We start from the raw sequence: 22917 nt of genomic DNA on the forward strand, positions 1-22917 counted from the left end.
AGTCTGAAAGCAGGGAAATTGGAAATTCCACAAAGGAAACAATCAGGGCCAGCTAACACCTCCCAAGAAAAGGATTCTTCCAGAAAGGAAGCTGAGAAGGGAGTGAAGCACTGTGTATTACCAAAGTCATTATTATTACTATCATTATTATTATTATTATTATTATTATTATTATTATTATTATTATTATTATTGTGTTGCGGTCAACTGTGAAAATGAATACAATCTGGCTCTAAGTATTCAAAAACACTAAAATCAGAATATATAAAAATTAATGTGGTATAATAAAACAGAACAATACAATCTCTAAAATCAGAACACTAAATAAAGAACAACACTCTGAAAACAGGGAAATTCCACACAGGAAACAATCAGGGCCAGCTAACACCTCCCAACAAAGTATTCCCATCATCAAAGTCTGGCAAATCCTTTGTTTTCTCAGGGCTACAGACAGTAGAAGCACATAAAATATCACAAACAACACCACTATGAAAACAAGGGAATTCCAGACAGGAAACAATCAGGGCCAGCTAACACCTCCCAACAAAAAATTCACTCAGGGAGGAAACAGCCAGGCTTTAAAGCTGCAAGGCCATTACATCCTAATCATTTTTCCTAATTGCAGCATTCATACTTGCCTCCAACAGGCAAAAAAAAAATCAATCAGAAATATTGTATATTCACAACCTTTAGAAAATAATATCCCCTGATGGCGCAGCGTGTTAAAACGCTGAGCTGCTGAACTTCTGGACCGAAAGGCCGCAGGTTTGAATTGGGGGAGCGGAGAGAGCCCCCACTGTTAGCCCCAGCTTCTGCCAACCCAGAAGTTAAAAAACATGCAAATGTGAGTGCATCAATAGGTACTGCTCCAGCGGGAAGGTAACGCCGCTCCATGCAGTCATCCCACATGACCTTGGAGTAGTCTACGGACAACGCCGGCTCTTCGGCTTAGAAATGGAGATGAGCACCAACCCCCAGAGTCAGACATGACTGGACTTAATGTCAGGGGAAAACGTTTACCCTTTACCTTAACTACCACCAATTCCTCGATACTTTATTTCCCATACCACCATACTTTGCCACAGCAACGCGTGGCCGGGCACAGCTAGTAATATTATAAATCATGAAATAATATTATAAATCTCTATTTCTACTTTCTTCCTAAGGAGAAGCCTAAGGAAGGAAGGAAGGAAGGAAGGAAGGAGGGAAGGAGAAGCCGAAGGGAGAGAAAAGGATGTTAAGGCAGCTTTGTTTTTGCCTCACAAGGCAGCGGCAGTGGCAGGAGTGTCCCTATATAGCGTTCAAATATAGCGTCCCTACTTCATGGATTTTCACTTATTGCGTGTGGTCCTGGAATGTAACCCCCGCAATAAGTGAGGGAAGACTGTAAACAGAATCTATACTTTAATATAGGAAGAGATTGTTAAAATTGAGAAGGATGCATTAAACTGTTAGTCCTGTCATAATCCTTGATGTGTGCAAGTATATACAGCCTATTTCTTTCCTCAACTTGATAGTAGAGAGAAAAACCCAGAAGATGTTGTTAAAACATTGTAATTTTGTTATGTCTGAACAAGATTCCATGGTTTCATTGTTCCTAAACAAGCCAGGAGGAGCAGTCATCTTTATAGTCAGATTTTAGTTGGTTTATCAGTCCTGACTTGTTCAGAAGCAATTAACTATTGTCCCAGATTTGCATGTAATGGGAAGCTGTGCTTAACTACAGTTTAATGGTTTATTTACCTGTCTTTATAATGTGGGAGTGACCAGATTGCTTGCATCAGCACATTGCATTTAAGTATGTATTGTGCTACTCATGGCATATTAAATTATGATTAGGTTCTTGCTGTGTTGTGTGAATATAGCAGCTCTGACCTCCAATGTTTCAGTGGCTTTCAAACACATCAGATACACTCATACAGTTTTCCTGACTTCTGTTTTCTTTAGTCATCTCCACTGCCTCTCTCTCTGAAAGCTTATTTGCTATCAACATTCTGTGAACTCCTAGAGTACCTTTTTTAAAAGGTATATTCATGAACCCTTGAATACATATGGAGTTTCCCGAGAATGTAAAAAATATCACTTTATAGTGTACGTATCACAAGCAGTTTATGGATTCTTTGCTTTGGGGTCAGTGAATTGTCACTCGGTTTTATGACTGCTGCTTCTGTAGCTGCTCTGGGTTGTATGGGAGCCATCCAAGTCATATATCCTATTCCCTATAGAGATTTGGCACTGGATGAATTCTGGCAGAGCCTGGGGAAACTGTCAGAGAAGTAGGCATAAAATTGAAAGTGGATTTGCCATTCCTTTTGTGAGGGATCCACCAACTGATCCTTATTTTCAACTTGCTAAGAATTGGCTAAGAAAATTATCCTTCCTCAGGTATCATTTGCTACTTGGAAAGCAGTATATGATGATACTTCAAATGTGTTTTCTCTCCCACCTGTTACCAGAGTCCAAAGTTGATCATCAAAATCCTCTAATAGGAATTGCTGATTAACTTTGAATGGTGTTAGCCAGAAACAACAGAGAAGGGAGCAAGACCTGTAAAACTATGAAGATTAGGATTAGTTTTAGTGACCTAAGGCTTTACAGCAGAGAGCCTGTTTCCTTTGTGTTTTGTTTAGTGAAGGTGTTAGACTACAAATGGGTCATTGGGTGTAATTCATGAGAGCTCACATTAGAATGCAAAGGATTGCCACTTAAGTAACTCACCATCTGTCTTTCTCTGGCTGACCTTCTGCACAGGATTGTTGCAAGGAAAAAATATGGGTGATGCTTAATTGTCTTGTGAATTCGTTGGTACTGAAGCCTATGAAATGGGGGATGTGGAATTGCTTTTTTGTTCACTAAATAAAGAGTTAGTGAGAGCAGCCGCTAGGTGGTGCTAATCAAATTTGGATGTCAAGGGTAAGTCTCCAGAAGATTTGTGCCTTCACTCCCTGCTTCCTCTGCCTTTGTTTCCTGTAGATCTTTGCCTCTAGCCTTTCTCTTGAGTTCCTGTTTCTCAGTACAGCTCCCTCACCACATACCATGAATATAGAGAAAAGTTCTTAGAAAGTGAAACTAAAAAGACAAGAGTTGAAAATTGTCAATTCCCTACATTGTCAGATTTTTTTTTCATGTCAGGATCGACTTGCATGGTATGACAGATGTTGCCCAGGGGATGGCTGGATGTTTTTGATGTTTTTACCATCCTTGTGGGAGGTTTCTCTCATGTCCCCACATGGAGCTGGAGCTGATGGAGGGAGCTCATTCACACTCTCCCCAGGTTAGATTCGAACTGGCAACCTTCAGGTCAGCAACCCAACTTTCAAGTCATCAGTCCTGCCAGCACAAGAGTTTAGCCCACTGTCCCATTGAGGGCTCAATTGTCAGATAATATAACAGAACATAAGCAGAGCCCTCTTGGAGTGGAGCAGAGGTCCTTCTCGTCCACCACACAGTTTTCTATTGTGCTTACCTAGATGCTGCCTGAAAGCCACCAGAAAGCCACAAAATCATGAAGATAATGACCATTTTGTGATCTTGTTAGACATTCCATATTTTGTCAGGCTACGTCTCCCAACACTGTCATAATTGGTTGCATTTGCTGTGGCTTGAGACAGTTGCAGTCTTAACAACAGCTGGAAATGTACAGGGGACACCTTATTGGATTTGTGCAACATTTTATGATCTGAAGCACTACTTAGCCTTTTGGCTTCATAGAATTTACCTTCTTATGTGGCCACCTGTGCCAGTTTATGCTGTATTAAATGTACTAGTCTATAAAGTGTCACAAGATGGTTATTGTACTGCCCCACTGGAAATATAACAGTGACTTGCACTCATTGGTAGGAATATTGCACAGAAGGAAATAGTTTGCTTTTACCAAACAGTCGGGTATTGTGTTGTTTTCATGTTCTTTGCAGTAGTCCTGATTTCGGGGTATCCTTTTTAAAAGAAGAAAACTAAACATCTGATATACCTATAACATCAATTAGGCAATAGATCACACATTCAGAAAGTGAACAGTTAGAAAAATTTAAAACAGTTCTGGAAAGGCCAGAGATTGGAGAAACTGTGATAAGGTGATGGAGAATGAATAGGGCATGGACTATGAACCTTTAGCTTCAAAAGACAAAGAAGGGCAAATATATTCCACTTTGTTTTCCCATCCTTAGCCTCTTTCAAAACAGTTATAGCACTGTGTTTCCACTTTATCTGCCATGGCTCTATCCTGTGCAAGCTTGGAATGTGTAGTTTAGGGATAGATATTTAGAATTCTACAAAGAATGAGATGCAGCCATGGCCTTCCTTCCTTCCTTGACTTTCAAACTTGTCTGCAGGAGGCAAACGGTGAGTAACATTTCTAGTTTTTGTCTCCCCCCCCCCCCCTTCCGAGTTAGAAGGCTTTTGGACTGCAGATTCCTAGCTTCTGATGCTAGCTGGAAATTTTGGGAAAATGTAGCCAAAGAAGGAAGTTTTCAAAGCTGTGGTTCTTTATTTCCATTTTTATTCTAACTGTTCTTGCTTGTCAGTCTTGTGTTTGAAGTTGCAGCATGCACTTGCTAAAGACCGTATGTGCTGGTTTTCCATTTATTTCTGTTTGAATGTTTCTATTGTATAATTGAAACAATGTTTAAAATCATGTTTGGTATAGAAGTAGCATTTCTTCCTCGTCCTCTCTTACTGCTAAAACATAATGTCATTCCATAAAACCAATGAGTAATAGATTCAGGAGAAAGTCATTTATCACACAATGCTCCATTAGTTGATGAAAAGATGTGATGCAACAAGGTGTGACAATAGCTACAAGATTATATAGGTTTCAAAGGGAATTACATAGATGGATGGAAAAGAGTTCTGTCAGTGATCGTTTGTCATAATAGATCCTCGGTCTTGACTTTTGAGAGGCAGTAAGACACTGAATATCAGTTAATTGGAAATGGTAGCAAAAAAGAGCCCCCATTTGCTGCTCATTTGCTTTCCAAAGGCACCCTGGTTGGTCATTTTGAGGGGAAAATATGCTAGAGGGGGCTGGTTCTTTGATCCAATTAAGTTGGCTCCCCTTGTTATTTCTATATTCATTTATTATCTGTACAGCCAGCCTTTCCTCTAGTAAGCTGAAGTAGCTTTGTAAGGTTGTATTTCAGCACAGTTGGTGTTCACAATAGCCCTTTTGAGGTAAGTCAGACTGTGAGAGGGCATGGGTTCAAGGTGCAATTTCATGGCATAGTGGGAGCTTAAAATTGGGTCTTCAAATTCCTAACACAGTAACCATAATACCACAGTGGCTCATATATAATAATAAAAATACTAATATTTCTGGTACTAGTGTAACTGATGGGCATCTTGGGAAATATGTTTTATTCAAGTTCTAGAATCCCTGAGCTGAATTCATTGGAGGAGTAAGGGAATTGTCATTGCAAAACCAACTTTCCCAGGCCCTGGGAATAGTAACATACTGGTGTGCATAGTGGGATGGTTGCCAACCCTATAGAACCATGATTAGCATGTTTAGTACCAGATTTATGTGCCAACTAAACATCAGTGCAGTTTAGCAGAAGAAGAAATACGTATAATCAGATACATAGCAACTCTGAAAAAAGCAAGTGGGACAAATTTCTTCTTCAGCAAATATGAAAACAACACTATTACATACAGGGCCGTAGCCAGGAAAAAATTTTGGGAGGAGTTTTGAAAATTTTGGGGGGGGGGGTTGAACCCCTAGCACATACCCCTCCCCGCTACAAACCTGTCAATATCTGCTTGAGATAGTGCCTGGAGGGACTCTTAATGTTTTGCATCTCATAGACTTAGCATGGGGATTTGGTTAACCAGTTAAAATTCATGAGTAAACGAGATTTTTTTTATAACTTGAAAAATTTCGGGGGGGGGAGGGTTGAACCCCTAAAAACCCCCCTTGCTACAGGCCTGATTACATAGTATATAAGGAGAAAGTAAGATTTTAAACCACAAACTCTGGATATAAAATGACTTCCATTTCCTTTTACATCTTTTCTGTTATTTCCCCCTGTTAAAGTGCATATATTGAAATATTTGTTAAGGTGAAGGTAGATTAAGTCTGTTGCTGTTTATATCCTACATTTCTCCCAATATGGGATTTAAGATTTTACAATACTTTAAATAGATCCAGCTAGAACATTAATTTACAAAAACTTAAAAAGAATTAAATATCAATATGATTAACAACATGAAAAAGACACATAAAACACTTCAAACATGAATGAACAATTCATAATGTTATTACTAAACCCAATAGAAAACATAAGCAAATACCTTATTCTTTTGATCTGTAAACTTACACAGAACAAAATCCCTGCTTTGAAAAGAGAAGGAAAATGGAGATTGGTTTTTCTGGTCACTTTCAGCTCTTACGGTTCTACATTTGTCTCTCTGTTCTATACTTAATCTACCATGAATTCAGCATATACTGGTACTTTTCACTATAATGTAAGACAGAACATCATATTCTGAGCATAAGTTGGAATAACAGGTGCTGGGTGCATACAGGGAGGACTCTAGACTTCAAGCCAAACTTTCAGCTTTATTCATTTGTTCTGTTCATATCTTGCTTTTACTCTAAAGAGCTTGCAGTGGCATGTATGGTCTTCCTCAATGTGAGAGACAGTGACTGGCCCAAGAGTCATATTGTGAACTTCATGGCCAAGAGAGAATTCCAGTTCTCCAAGATTCTTACCATGATGCCTGCTATACTATGCAGAAGTATTGGCCACAGTTGGAAGCAGAATGTTAGGGTAGAGTGAACCCTTGATCTGCTCCAACAAGGCTCATATTATTTCATTTTATGGGGATGCTTTCCTCCTCATATATCAGGTGAAGAGTTGCCTGGGATGGCAAAGCCATGATATTTTGTGACCAGCATGTAGGGAGTATGCTGAAGTGCAACTCAAGGACTTTTTTCACAGTAAAGGTAGGGAAACATTGGCATATATGGTCTTCTTTCTTCTTTCTCTTTGGCGTGTGTATGGTAGCATGCCTTCTTCATTATAGCAGTTCTAATTAAAAGCTAAGGCTTGCCTTTTACTGGTTTGAATTCTACAAGTTGAAAGGGCATTGTGTTATGCACTGCTGCCCCTTTTGTGTGTGTGGATTATGTTCATACTGTCATGATAAATTCCACACTTCATATAGTGTCAGTGCACTACTGGGTGTGTATCTCCTTTTTCTTAAAAATAGGAACAAGTTTCCTTCCAATTTTATTTCTTTCCTATATGTGTGTGCACCTTTAAGTTGCCTGTTGACTTGTGTCAATCCCATGAATTTAATAGAGTTTTCTTAGGCGAGGAGTACTCAGAGGTGGTTTTACCAGTTCCTGATATATAGCCTACAGCACTGGGTATTCATTGCCAGTTTACCAACTAAGTACTAAGCAGGGCTGACCCTGCTTGACTTTCAAGATCAGACAGGATACGCTGCCTTAGAGTATTGGTGGTAGGCCTCACATTTCGTCCAGTTCTACAAATAATAAGCAAGCATGTACTGCATTGTAAGAATTGCATTTTCTGTGAAATGGAGGCAGGACACACACACACTCACTCACACACTTTGTGTTCTAGGGAAATGTGATATCTCCACAGCAAGCTCAACTCCATGGGTTGAAATGTCTAGATCCTGGCAACAAAATAGTAACAACTGAGTATTTGCCCATGAAGAAATGTTCTCCTTTTCAAAGCAAGTAGCTCCCAGAACATTCACCCTTGCTTTCTGTAGGCCCTATTACAATTTATGTGAGCATGCCTCTGCTTATATTCTGACTGGGTAGGGTGATTTAAGCAGGAAAAGCCCCGTGTTGTGTGACTGTCCCTCTGTGGTGAAAACCAAGGCCTTGAGATAGGGAAGACAGCCGTTTGGGATATCTTCTTACCGTGTGTTGTGTGACCCTCTCCCTTGACGTGATCTGAAAGGCCAGCCACGCTAAGAAGGATGTGTGGATGAAAGGGCTCCAATGGTCTGCTGTCCACTCATGTCTACATAAATAGTTTCTCTGACGTTAAGTCCAAAAGCACATGAGGAGGGTGTAGAATGGGCCAGTGGCCTATAAATAACCCAGGGCTATTTTAAACATTTGGGTTTTGAATTAACATGCTGGTAAATACAGGCCTTGCTCTTGACCTGGCTAGAAATATCTTAAAGGCTGCAATGATATGACTTATCACTGTAGCTTGTGGGTGATGAAGAAACTAAAAAGCAATATTGGATATGCAGGAATTTGCCTTAAATGAAATCAGGCCATTGGTCCATTTAGCTCAGAAATATCAACATCCAGTCTGGGAAGGCTATAGCCCTGCAGATGTTGGTGACTGCTAATTACAACCATATAAGAAAACATTGCTAAACATACATTAAAGAAAAGGCATTCATCTGAAGGCTGTTGTGTAATCTGGCACCTGAACACATCCAATATTAGAGTGTGATGGACATCACTTAGAGCAGTGGTTCTCAATCTGTGGGTACCCAGATGTTTTGGCTTTCAACTCACAGAAATCCTAACAGCTGGTAAACTGTCTGGGATTTCTGGGAGTTGTAGGCCAAAACACATGGGGACCCACAGGTTGAGAACCACTGCCTTAGAGTGACATTCTACAAAATGAGTACCAGTAATGTGAAGGACCCAAGCATTGTGTCTTGATTTATTTGACAGCCTTGAAAATGAAGCCAAGAACTGGTATCTGAATGGCATTTAAAGAGAAGGCATGGCCTTGTAGGCTGATGGGTAGCATGTCATGGGCCCTATTGTTGGTTTCCATTTGTCTGATTTGTTAGAAATAGGAGCAAATTTCGAATCCTTTTTTGGCTAAATTACCTTTCAAAAATTAGGGTGCACATTAGATTTGCATAATATGGTACTCTTAGTGCTGAGCCAAAGCAAAAGGGTCAAGCTACTTCATCTGGAGATCCTATTTGAGGGACATCATTTCTAATTTAATTGCCATAGCTTAATGCGATGCAATCCTGGAATTTGTACTTTGGTGAGGCATCAGCATTCTTTGGCAGCTCCCATGACCCCATAGCATTGTGTCAGAACAGTTAAAGTGGATTCATTCTACAGCATAGTGGCTGCATGCTTATAATTCCTTCTTTAAAAACAAAAGTGCAGAACACCAAAGCTTTCAGCAATAGAAAAGAAAACCTTGGAGTGCATATTTAAAACCTGTTGTAATTCTTGCAAGTCCATTGTTGACACTAGTCTGGCTGATGCATTGGCACTGAACACCTTTCAAAGGGATTCCCATCTAGGATTTACCTGGATTATATTAGTATAATTGGGAGTTAACTGAGGCATGAACCACTATTGGCAAATTTACCTTCCACTATAAAGAGTTTATGAAAAAAAGTCATATTGGAGGCACATCTGTACCGTGTTTCCCCGAAAATAAGACAGTGTCTTATATTAATTTTTGCTCCCAAAGATGCTCTAGGTCTTATTTTCAGGGGATGTCTTATTTTTCCATGAAGAAGAATTCATATTTATTGTTAAACAAAAAAATGAACATTTATTATATACTGTACAGTAGTTGTCATCACAAACAAGCATAACCAGACAAACTGTGAATCCTATCAAGAATTTCTTGTTACTACCATTATTTCCATGTACAACACCCTATGGTACGTACATTTACCAATCCTGCATTCCCTGGTGTTCTGTTCATTGGGCATGCTTCCAAACAAAAACTTTGCTAGGTCTTACTTTCGGGGGAGGCCTTACATTTAGCAATTCAGCAAAACCTCTACTAGGTCTTATTTTCTGGGGATGTCTTATTTTAGGGGAAACAGGGTATGTATAGCATATGTTTTGCATGCAGAAAGTTCTAGTTTTGGTAGATTGAGAAATGTGGACACTGCCCTGAAACCCTAGGAAGCTTTTGCCAGAAAATGCATTGTTGGAATTACTGAAGTAAACAAAGCAGATGAGAAAGTATGGCTGTGGATCAGCATGGCTTGCTAAAACTTGGGTGGTTGATGAGAATGTGACAGTGTTCTTTCTAGCAGGTATCCTTGAGCAGAGATGAAGAAGTGGAATAAAGCTAACAATAAAAGTCAGTGCATATTTACTCAAGAGTTAAGTCCCAGGTGTTCATTGGGGATTGCTTTTATTGTACATAGGTATACTCTATAAGGCAGTTCTTGCTTCCGTTTGTATTATAACGTCATAATACAAAATTGAGTATGAATTCTGAGTATGTGGAATTGTTTCATAGAGCTGCACTGGCATAGGGTTCAAATTAAAAGATATAGTAGAAGGAATCTGAGGACACAGAGAACACTTGAGACACAAAATGCTCCATTCTTTATTTACACTAGTCTGTTATTAAAATGGAGGAATGGGTGGCCTAGTAATGTATGATCCAGTTAAGATGAAACTTCAGAACATGAGAGATGAGAGGTTGAAAAAATGTCAGTGGCTGGTAAGGGTACAGCTTTCTTGGTCATGACAGTATGCATACTTTATCCACAATGCAAACTGTTGGGATTGTTATGGGTGTAACATGTTGCCTTGGTGCATTTTAAAAAGCAGATATACCTAGCTTTAATATCTGCAAATGTGAATTTAGGATTACACCTTTCAGTGGGAGGTTTGTTGTGGTTGCTGTTTAAATCACATCCTTAAAGAGCATCCCATTCAAAACCATTGAGTTTAATAAATCATTCAGCCTGTCTCTGTAGGTGGACACTGACATCCACAACACAGAAGCAGCCATTCCACTCCCTTTTGTTCTAGACTTGCCTTCCTTTGCTTGGCTGCCGGCACTGCCTTTCCCCAGGGGATCTTTTCCACTGACCCCAGTGGTTGAAAAGCAGCTTCTGATAGGCAGGCAGCTCCTTTTGCCTGAACCATCCCAGCTCCCAGCGAGCTCAGCCGGGTTTATTTATAGCTGGCTCCTCCCTGACAACCTTCTATTTTGAGTCACCCCGGCAGAAGCCATCTCGCTTGGTGGCAGGGATGGGAAGCAGTCGCATGCACAGAGCCGTCTCATGGAAAAGGAGCCTTCATCAGATTGACAGGCAGCTGCCGCTTTCCTTTTGTTAGAGTTCTCTCCTACAGACTCATTCCCGGATGTTTTGTTCTGTTTTTTTTTAAACCTTCTCTTATGTTTTAAGGAAATGTTGTAAAATGTGTCGTTTCCGGAATGAATCAAACTGCACCTGAGATGTAAACCCTTCCCTTTCCTTATTTTTTGCCTCTGCTTCCTTCTGTATTTTGAGATTCGTCTCTCCCATTGCTCTGGAGTTGAGAGAACAGTTGTCTCCTTTCCACTTCTTCTGCCTGCAAGGAATTTTTTTCATCTCTAAACACTTTTTATTTTTCTTTCCTGGTGGCTTCAATTTATTCTTGGAGGAGGTCGCCTTACCACCACGACCTCCCTTTGTTTCAGTTGTTGTGAAACACTTTAAGTTTTACTATACCACAAGGAGGACAGATGTGCACATGTGTTTCTGACTAGTCTTAATAGGGGGTTGCTGGATGACTTGAAATGGCAGTCTAACATAAGAAAAGGTAACCCCACTCAAAGCCTTTGATTGTGCAACGGATTGTCATAAAGGAAACTGAAGTGGAATAACAGTGTGCGACCGCTCCTTGGCATGCTTCTTGTATCCTCGGTGTTGGGACTGCCAAAGATGTTGCAGACAATTTATGAAACTGAATCGTGTTTCTCTTCAGATGGAGTCTCTGGGCGTGAGCCATCCTTGGAACTCCTGTCGCGGGCACAGATCCATGCCATACCTGTGGCAGGTAAGTGTTTTAAGGATCTTTAAAATGAGCCTTTAAAATAATAGTTTAAACTGTAATCAAGTATGCTTGAGGTTGGTCTGCAAGTAGGGACAAGGTAGTTGGCATGTTTAGGACATCAGAGTGTTCCTGAACAGTATACAAAGGCAACTGAACCTCAGTAGTGGGACTCCGTGTTTCATAGAATTTGGCCTTTCTGGGCCTGCGGGCAGGATGGAAATGAGTACCAGGTACCTATTCCACTTGGAAAACATACAGTCTTTGTTCAGAACTGGTGCCTGACGGATTTCAGTATGTTTATATGTAGAGCCATTAATTTTCATATAGGCCACTTGAAAATTCTTGCAAGTCTGTGAGTGAGGATTGAATTTGAATCAGGCCTCAGTTCCATAACATTTGAAATGCTAATATTCTGTCACTGAATATGTAACAGACTATATGTGCTGAAAAGTGCCTCTGATAATAGGAAAAATGTTTTCCAGTCAAAGGTAAAGAATCACAATCACCCTCTGTGCACTTAAAGATTAGGGTGCCAGGTTTCTTACCCAACATAAGGCCCAACACCTATATTTCATCACTAGCACTATAGCACTTCACCCTAGAATGTTACTGCTAATCTCTAGAACCATTTCGTTATTATCCTGTAACAAATTGGGCCTTTTGCTGAATAGAAAATACAGAAGACTTGAAGGGCAAAGCACCAAAAGCAGTATTTGGGACTCAGTACATTTTTGAAATTTAGGTAGCAAAATGGTTTCGAGATAAGTTTTAATTTTTGAGACTTTTAGGAAAATATGGAAGTATTTTGACAATTTCACTATCACTAAAGATTGCATTGCATTCTCTTGGTTGGAATTCTGTGTACAAATATGATTTTAGTCAACATACATGTTTTTGCACATGTGCTTTATTTGCTGGATAGGAGGTCTGTCTCTCTTCAAATTTACTTCCAACTGTCTTAAAGCAGGGAACAATTGCATTTCAGAGCCGAAGTGCATTTGAAATTAACCCACTGTGGTGAGGATGATGGAAACCTGTTTTAAATTGGGAAATTTGTGGTTTTAAAACCACAGCATGGACTTCTGTTGGGTTGAGCTCTGCTCTATAGAGTACTTAGCATTACAGTTCATACCAGCTTGATCACACTTCATTCAGTGTATGACTCACATTAATGTGAAATTAAGCCTTGGATCTCCCAATGAGCTCAGCATTGTTAGATTAATACTTGAGAATAATTTCATTTCAGGAAGTAATTGCTTTTCTTTCCCCCCATAATCATTGGGAAGCAAATATTGTGGAGGTGGAGGATGTGTGCTTGCTGGGCAATTCATAAGACTAGTTTCCCAAGGGGCAAATCTCTGGAGTTATGTTTCTAAAGATACCATAAGTGTGTGTGTGTGTGTGTGTGTGTATCTTGCTTTTACACAATTTCCCAGTGATTTCCCATCTAGATTGTTGATCAAGCTGATATCGTGTGACCTCAGATAGTTCCATAGACCTTTTTTGGAAGCAATCTTAGAGTAGGATTCTTTTTAAAAACCTATATTGTGGTACCTGTCTTGAGCCATTACCTGCAGTCTATTGATGTCAGAATGGTTCTGCATGCCACACACAAGTGTGATCTAGCACAAGTAGAGCATTAGATTCTTTCTATCCAGCTGTTGTTTATTTATATAAACTAGGTGGTCTAAAAATGTAAAGTTGGGTCCAAAAAGGAATTTGAACTGTTTCTTCGGGGTTATTAAAGGACATGTATACACATACGTGAATTGGCATTGATTCTTATCTACTTGTTGATTTTACCCAGTAAACAGCACAAACTCTTCACTGTCAGCCATTGGATGGACATAACTGTGAGGTAATACACTCCAGTCAACATTGTGTGTTAGCTTCAGCCAAAGTAGGTCTGTGAAATCAATAGTAACTAGGTAAGCCAGCTCTTACGTAAGGTTTGTTCATTCACCATATCTATTTGAGCTGGGACTAACAGTCGGCTTCTGCCTTGGAAGGCCAAAGGATACCTCTCCCATAGATGAATGCAGCTAACATGTTTTTTGCCAAGGCCACATGCTCAGTCTCATCCTGTTTAGAGCATGGTAACTTGCACACCCTTTTGTGATGGTGAGCTAGATATCTGGATTTACACACTTCAGGGTGCACTTTGGCCTTCAATGATAGCTAATATTCTCTGTGTTGCTGAGTGTTTATATCTGGCAAAGGCACAGAAGGGAAGGGGAAGAGAATGACTGATCATATTTTATGGTTTATTTGTTCTTTTCTCCTTCATTAAGGCTTGACTCATTCAAATAGTTTAAAGCCATTTTTTGCAAAAAAAAAAAAAAAGTTTCAAGGGCACAATACTCTTATTATGGGGAAGAAAGCTCTGTGTTTCATGGATTCCGAGGGAGGTATTTTTGGATAATCCTTTCTGATATGGGATGAAATGGTCTTTTGATATTTTATAGGGCTGGAATTCTATAGATTTCCTGGAGAAGACTTGTCAGTAATAGAACTTGCCCTAAAGAATGGGATTTTTGTGCCTTAATTGTAAACTTAGTCATAGCATGAGAGCTTTGAGAAGTTACATTTTAGAGAACAGTGCCTAGAATCGCTGTCAGTGACTTTACAGTGTGGGATTCTGGGTTTTGTAGTCCCAAAAGTAATGTTTCCAGGGTCTATGTGCTGTGGAGAGTCAGTATGAATAAAACTGCTGTAATAAAAGAGGGTTTTAAAAAATTAATATGTTCTGCTCCATTTTTTTGAAAGATGGATAGACATTGTATTTCTGGGCATTTAACAGAGACCCCTTTGGTAAAAAACATTAGAATGAATATTGCCTGAGACTATTTAGGGATTTTTCTTCAGTTTACTAGCTTCTATATTTTGTATATTCCTGGAATTTTAAAAAGTACTGATTCATAGTATAGTTAAATATACTACAGGTATTTTGGGGATTACCTGTGTCTTCTGCAATATGTTAGCAAAATGTGCAAATACTCTAAACCTGTGTTTCTTAATCTCTCCTGCTCCAGGTGTTTTGGGACTTCAGCTCCCACAAATCCCAGTTAGTTACCAACTGTTAGGTATTGTGGGAGCTGAAGTCCAAAACATCTGGAGGATTACAGTTTGAGAAACTCATTCTAAACATTTTACACATAAATTAGAGGCTACAGGTATTCAAAAACACGTGTGTATCTTACTACTACATTTTGTATGCCTGCAATAGAACGCATCATGGTAAGGCTAGTTCTTCTGCACCAATCATATCATGTTGAATAGCTCAGCAATGGTATAAGTTGCCTAAGAATATTATATAATCTCATTTCTTGGTGATTTCAGGTCTTATCTACATCTGCTGCAAAAAGCAGTTGGGGATGAGGCAGTAGAATGAACTGTACAATTGAAGATTACAAGAAGAATATCATATTTTTGAATGCATCCCTATGCAAAGTCAAAAGACATAAAATATCCTCTGGTAATATCCACCTTGCAGCTAGACAAAACTTTCTTATTCAATGTACAGTTTTCTCCTGACATCATTTATTTATTGATTTCACATACCCGAGCATTCAAATCATGACTCCCCTTCACCAAATCTGAGGTCTGAGATAAACTGCTAAACTCTTCGTTTTAATATCATAACTCTTTGTTCTGGTGCAGTTATAAACCAGGACTTAAGTCTTGTTTGCCATGCTATACTTAACAAGAGAAGAAATAATGAAACTACTTAAGAGATGGCAAAGTAGAAATACAGGTGGATTGTGTCAACATCAAGCTAACATGACATCACAAAGTTTAAAAATGGAATAGGAAAACAAAACAAAAGCATATTCTCAGTTTCTACTAACACCATATTTTTACAACAAGCAGCATGAGTGAGATGTGATTCCAGAGTAGTGCTTCTACTTTAACTATTTATTGTTTCAGAAGTTGAGAGAATGTTGTTGAGTCTCAAGTGGATATTTACATCGCGCCAGAGGACCAAGAGAAAGTAGCATAGACAAATAATGAAGTTTGGATGTTTTTCCAGATTTGCAGGATGGAGATTTTGAAGAAAAGCTTGTGTAGATTTCTTTTATTAATGCTAAAGGAACAAAAAGGTTATCCTCTTGAATTTAGCCCAGTGTCTTGCACCCTCAATTTTATCACTCAAGAATGGCCGTTTGAATATAGTTCAGGCATTGTATCTGGGCTGTCCTTTGTCTAAATTCTGGACCATGTATACCCTTATCCTTGGAAGCAAAGCAGTATTGGAAAGGGAGGAGATGACTGAAAGTTTTGTTGAAGCAGAACTCAGGAAAACATAACTGTGTAGAAGGTATTGAAGCTCCTGTGCACATATTCACACCACACACGTATTTATCATGGTGAAATCATGAGCATTTTCACCCTTCTTATTTACTGTTTTCAAAATTTAATCAGACATGGCTTGTGTACTTTTTCTCTTCAACCATGATAGAGGAAATTTGTTTTTCAAACAAGCTGAAAAAGAATCTAAAGCCAAAGTTCTTCAGATGCTTATTTAGAATGCTAGACACTGCTAGCATCTCAGGCTGTTGCCTTGGAAAGTATTTGCAGTGTAATCATGGAGACATGAAACATACACAGACTTCTAGTTTAGAAATCTAAACAACTATAGCAGTTTTCTCCAGCAATCAAAATTGGCTATTTCGATTGCTGGAGGAAATTGCTATAGTTGTTTAGATTAGTATTCAGATTAACTTGGTATCTGGCTTTACAGTTGCTTCTGTTTTTTTCTGCAGAGTTTCCAAACCACACTCTTTGGGGCTCATTCAGACTGATTAAAAGACTAGACAGACCCAGATTTTGTTCCTCTTCTGACTGATTTTATTTTTGAATTTTACATTTTGTTTACTCCAGAAATATCTTCTGTCACCTCCTGGTGTGAGCAGATATTATTTTTATACCCGTTCCCCAGGTCAGTTTATCTTAATCCAGTACAAAATCAGAAAGAATGTGAACATCTGGGACTTTTTGGTTAGTCTTTGTTTTGTGACCTTTATTCAGGTAAACGTAGGAACCATTTATATTTCAAATGGTAAGCAGTAAAATATCTCAATCAGAACTCCCATCTCCTTTCCTTCCTCCATCTTTAGTGATTCTTTCGCATGTCCATTTTCGTTCCCGTGGACCATTGTTATCCTTCACTTGTATTTTGAATAAATATGAATAGTTTATGACAGGAGTGGGAATGGGGGCTGGGGGGAATATGCCAGTGTCTAAGAATATCAGAGTGGGTATTTTTAGTGCAAAGGTCTAAGCTGCTTATGGCTGCCAACCAGATTTTAACTCTTGTCATTACTGAACTGACAGTTCCTTCTTCATCATTGTGGTGCTTTCTTTTTATCTCTTGCTCAAACTCAGAGCAAAAGGGAGATTGTGAGTGTAGAGTCTGAAAAGTATGAACCAGCTAGAGTAATAATCTGTTATAATCTTTAGATAAACCTATTTTTTCTGTTGTAAACCCATGTTCACTGCTGAGTCCTGTTTCAGATACCAGTTGGAGGCATTACAAATCTTCATACCCACACCCAGTAGCAGAGATATGGATGAAAACCTGAAGTTCTGACTGAAATCTCTGAAGCTGGATTTGGGAGGTGATAGGAGCCAAGGGAAGCTTCTAGCAGCTGCATGATACTAGTATTGGAGTTTTGTAATTCCTTCCTAGGCTTTAGTAGTGGCTGGTGGTTTTTGTGTTAGTAGTGAGGGTGGTTAATCCACTCTGGGTTGTAGTCCAGACTTTAAAAGTGCTATCCTCCAAATAGATTCAGTGCTTTGGATGGCTCCTTTAAAGTTTGGAAGACAATCCAAAGTTCTTTATGAGCCTCCTGACATGAGAGACACCATCTTCTGCTTCTCTCCTAAAAGAGCCTGTCCTCCTCGGAGGTATTCCAAGCCTTTCCTGGGATGACTCTGAGGAAAAATATTCCATTTTCAGATTTCATCTAAGCAGCAACGAATGAGTCAGTGTGACTAGCCCTTTTATGGGAAGCTCAGTGATAGGATGTGTGCTTTTAGTTATTTTTAATTTGATTCATACCATGCATTTCCCCCAAAAATTGGGAATCAAGGCAGCTTTGCATGCAGAAGATGCCATGTCCAAATCCTAGCCTGTCCAGGTAAGACTGGTTTCCTGCCTGAAACCTTGAGTGTTGATGCTAGTTAATGTGGACAGTACTGGGCTAAATGGAGGCATGTTTCTACTTTTGATGAGGCAGCTTCTTGTGTTTCTTCAAAAAGAACAAAAAATATGGAGGTAGTATTCTACCTAGTTGCTATTGAAATCAACTGTCTATTAGTTTGAACATGGTCCCATTGGCCACTTTTTGTCAATGGGTGTGAAGGCACCACATTAACTGACAAGCATTTGTCACTCCCCTTTCCTCTGGTAGATCATTTTATTAATACATAATACAATACAATAACATCAACTTATTTGGTTGCCTGTTTGGTTGCCCTTCTGTGCTGCTTCCTTAGTACCCTCAGTCCTTCTGTGTAACATTTCTGGTGGACCTAATTGTCCCTAACTGTGGCTGATGTAATACATTTTTCAAAATAAGTGTATACATTTAGATTTGTTTTAAATTTATTCAAGGGTGAAAGATGCAGAACGTTCTTGGCATATAGTTGACAAGTCTTCTAACACAGTTCTGTTTATAACCTGTCATGCCTGGAAAGTCAGCTGATCAGCTTTATAATATCAAGAACACTTAAACCAGCAGTAATTTTAGACAGTCCCAACCTGCATTTCTTTCTGTCTGTCTGTCTTTCTTGTATCCTTTAATAGGATCTTTTTTGTTTCTCCAGTTTCAGATATTTTAGCCATCTGGAGGTCTCTTGCTTTCTAACATGTCTTTGCACATCTCCTCTTCCTGTCCATTTCAGATTAGAAGTCCTCTGACCTGTTGCATACCATGGGCTGAGGATCCTGTTTTCCCTGTGATTGGTTTGTCAGTGGGTGGGGCCAGAACCATGGTGTGTAGAGCGAAAGCCACTGTGACTTACATCCATCTTGGGTGCTGGGCCACCATTTACTCACCGTAATACTAAGCAAGTTTAAGTATGTGTAATTGCATTAGATTGCATTAATCCTTTGCTATCTAGGAAGCTGCATTATATCAGGGAAACTTTCTTTGCTGTTCTTTAATCTACCCCAGGGCCTAAAAACATTGCTAATGCTTACAGTTTTAAAATTATTTTAAGATATTGTGATTTTTTGTGGACATGTAACCACCTGCAGAAATGCCCTTGTGAATCACCTGGAAATGTCAGCTGGCTACTGAAGAGTAGGATGTGAATAATGCCAGGCTAGAGTTAATACAGGTTTATCTATGCAAATAGTATCTGCTTTGATTGGTAGCAGATTTCCAGGGAAAGAGGAAGACACATGTCATTGGGGTCACATATTATCTGATTTTTGTAACTGAAGGTGCAACATACTGAGCCTGATAAGAGTAGTTTAACATTGGAAACAATAGATGAAGCAAAGCTTGGAAGCATTAGTGTCTGAATGATTGCTGCATGATCTAGCAAGTTGTAGCCCATAAACATGCTTTACAAGTTGTGTTTTTGACTTTTAAACTTTTTTTAAAAAAAATTATGATTTGTTTTTTAAACAAGCAGAAATGGGCACATCTAATAGCACCCACAAAAGAAACAAGAGGCACAGCTTAAATGTTCAAAAGATGGTTGTTGTATTAGGAACATTTGCCTTTTCTACCAATACAACCATCATCTTTCGCTTAACCTATAACTTGCAAATTTGCTTTTCTTCATACAATAAAAAATGGCATTCCTGAGAAAATCCAGTGCCGTGCTATGTTCTGCTTTTTTCATGTTTCCCAGTGGCGCAATGGGTTAAATCCTTGCGCCGACAGGACTGCTGACCGAAAGGTCAGCACTTTGAATCTGAGGAGCATTGTGAGCTTCTGTCTGTCAGCTCCTCCCCATGAAGGGACATGAGAGAAGCCTCCCACAGGATCATAAAATATCAAACATCCAGGCATCCCCTGGAGCATGTCCTTGCAGACGGCCAATTCTCTCACACCAGAAGCAATTTGCAGTTTCTCAAGTCACTCCTGATATGAAAAAAATGGCTTACATTCTTTCTTATAGACTGTTCAATATTCCTTCAGAATAAAACTATACATGAGAGACACATACTGGTGTTATTTTGTTTCATAACATGAATCTAGGAAATTGTGGTATATGCATTTAAAAGCAGTATTGGGCTGGAGTGTTTAATTTTCTGCTTCCCTGCTGATTCTCTCCTGCCCACATCCTTCCATCCTTTGCAGCTTCTCTTTTTCCATCTTAAGGATCAGGAGCAAGAAAATACCAGACTAAATAACAGACTAAAATAGCTGAGGGTGAAAAGATTGAAGGGGTGTTATAGAGGACTAACAGCCCCGCAGAAACCTAGCACTCCCCCCTTCGATTCTCACAAGTTGCACTACCTTGACAGAAGGGGTTTGAGAATATGTATCTGCAGAGGTAAGGCATAGCTCAGTGTTACATAATAAGCAGAGGGCTGGAGAGAGAGGAAAGGAGAATCTTTACTCCTTTTGTTGATGCAAATTAATTGCTCGCAAAGTGAGCCTGGCATTTTCCCTTGCTATCAATTAAAACCACGAGAGCCTACTTGTGGGGGCTTCCAACCTACGCAGATCCCTCTCCAAAGAGACCAATAAGTCTTGTTGGCAAACACTGCAAATACTGCTGATTTCCTCCAAGGGAAAGCTTGGGCGAGAGGGTGTTTCTAACACCATTTCTCTGTCTTCACAGATCCATCCTCAGAGGCAAATGACTTAATAGATACCAACCAGGTGTAATCGCTCTTTCTGCTTCCAGCAGAGTGCCCCACAAGAAGGGGATATTTCCAGTGTGTGTGTGAGAAAGAGATGGGAAGAAAAGGAGAGAATGATTAACGCTTTCCCTCCATGTCTTTTTTCCCTTAAAAAAACCCTCTCATTTGAAAGCATTTTGGAGTTGTGTTGCCTACGGAGAACACGTAGGACCCCATAACAGTATAATCGGTTTGCATCGATGGGAATTAGTTTCAAGAAGAAAGTGACTTTCGGAGAAAGGGTTAAGGATTCTGCTTCCTTGTCTCTCATTAAAGTTATCAACCTCTTTGATTGCTTGGCAGAGAAAACACACTTTGATATAACTGTAATATAACATGTAATTTGACCCCTTCTACTGTGACCCCATTGCTACAGTCTCATTACATCTCTGTGTTAGCCTTCTGTCATTGTTTGCACACTTTAACAATGGGTGGAGGATGTCTAGAATTCCATTCAAAGCTTCAATTGTCTCCTTTCCTTCTACTATCATCCCTGATACAAGAAAGGATAAGCTAGAGAAGGCAGAGTCTTATCCTCTAAACTTCCTATAACATTTAAATGCAGCCACCCATAAAAAAGAGAGTGTATATGAAATCAAACAAGATGGCAGCAAAATTCTTGGAATTATCTTGTTCTCTGGATCACAGCTTGGGGAAGTCATAGTTCGTACTGCAGCTCCCAAAATCCCTGAATCATGAAGGGAAAGGTTACTGGTCATTTTGATGGCGGGATTCTGAGAATTAAAGTCCAAGAAAATAACATGTTCAAACTTTGTCTAAAAGAACTGTCCATATATGGACAGACCTTTGAACTTAAAATCTGCTTTCAGTTTTCTGAGATGCAGCACACTATGTAGTAGTTACTGGAACCCATTCCCAATTTGAGGACCTTCTAGGTGTGCTGGACTGCCGTCCTATCATCCTCCCAGCTTGGTTATTACAAGCCAACATATTTGGAAGGTGATGCATTGAGTAAAGGAGCCAATGTAGTACAGTGGCTTGAGCACTGGACTACGATTCTGTAAGTTAGAGTTCGAATCCCCACACAGTCATGGAAACTCACTGAATGACTTTGGAGAAAACCACACTCTGCCCCAGTGGAAGACAAGGGCAAACCCCCTCTGAACAAATCTTGCAAAGGCAATCCTATGATAGGTTTGGTTTAGGACTACCATAAACAAAAACCAAAGTAAAGGTACATGACAAGTGTTGGGTAAATACAGATTAGCATATTTGATATAGGTGAGGGGATTCTGGCTTCAAATCCTCTCTTAGTCCCAAACGTGGACCAGTCATTCTGTCTTAGCCTTGCCTATCTCACAGGATGGCCATGTAGCTAAAATACAATGTGGGTAGTTAAGTATATTGCCCTTGGGAAATTTGGGTTTAAATATTGTAAGGTGTTTCTGAAGTTGCCCATGCTTATATTATTATTGATTGATTTGCCTATGGTCCTGCCTTTATTCCATGGCCTTATTACTTTCACAGGGGTTTCTTATACAAGGAATACTCAGAGTTTGCCAGTTTATTTCCCTGTAATGCCCTGTGTATTTAACTGACATAGTCCTTCTGACCTTCTCGGACTGAGGAGCATATCATATGTAGATGTTATAAGCTTTCTTTGTAGTGAAGGCTACATAAGCATACTTTTCTTGCTCAAAATCTTGCCCTTTTAGTCCTGCTCAGCAAAGACCATTAGAAATAGAACCTTCTGAAAAGAAAAGGCAAATCTAGACTGCCTGTGTCTCATTTAGCCTGAGCTTGAATAAATGGAGAGAAACACTTTGGACCGAAGTGGTGCTAGGGAGGACCTGCTGAGGCGAGTTTGGAGCGTAGCCGAAAGAGCTATAAATATGTCGAGTGTTTGTGGTGACGACAACTTTAAACCTCAACAGCTAAACCAGAATTTGGCAAAGGCTACATGCTGAGGAATTTTGGGGTGGGTTATAAAACTCCTGAAAATAGATTCTGAGCAGGATGGAGCTCTTCCATGCAATCTGGTTTGCTAACATGGTTTTGGTAGCATTCTTGTTTTCCCCTTTGCTGTTATGGTGGTGGTGATGGGAGGATGCAGCTATCTAATCTGTGCTGCGATATGGATCTAGCAGAGAGGATCTTGAAAGTTTGGTTGATTTTCTTAATAATTTGGTAAAAGGAGGGGTTGTAGTAGAACAGGAAAAGAAGAATGAGAAAGGAAAATTAGATCTAATACTGTCTTCCTCTGTCTCATATCCTCCAGAAATACTTTATTTAATCTCCATCATCTCAATTCAGTGCAGCTTTGGCCATG

The 22917-nt window shown here is 39.5% G+C and overlaps 1 protein-coding gene across 6 annotated transcripts in view; it reads left to right on the forward strand.

The window, feature by feature from the left end:
* Positions 1-22917, forward strand: part of hdac5 (histone deacetylase 5) — a 115396-nt gene that overhangs the window by 20802 nt on the left and 71677 nt on the right. For 3 of the 6 annotated variants that reach the window (XM_016994630.2, XM_016994631.2, XM_008113543.3), the window contains exon 1: positions 10948-11764. The exons of 1 other annotated variant lie outside the window; for it this stretch is intronic. In XM_016994630.2, coding sequence (XP_016850119.1) covers positions 11614-11764 — 151 coding nt within the window. In that variant the 5' untranslated portion in view covers positions 10948-11613. Of the gene's footprint in view, positions 1-10947; positions 11765-22917 lie in introns of those variants that run through there. 2 more of the 6 variants (XM_016994632.2, XM_008113544.3) reach the window with 2 other exon arrangements.

The sequence above is a fragment of the Anolis carolinensis genome, chromosome 6 (genome assembly GCF_035594765.1).
Source record: "Anolis carolinensis isolate JA03-04 chromosome 6, rAnoCar3.1.pri, whole genome shotgun sequence".
Classification (NCBI taxonomy): Eukaryota; Metazoa; Chordata; class Lepidosauria; order Squamata; family Dactyloidae; genus Anolis; species Anolis carolinensis.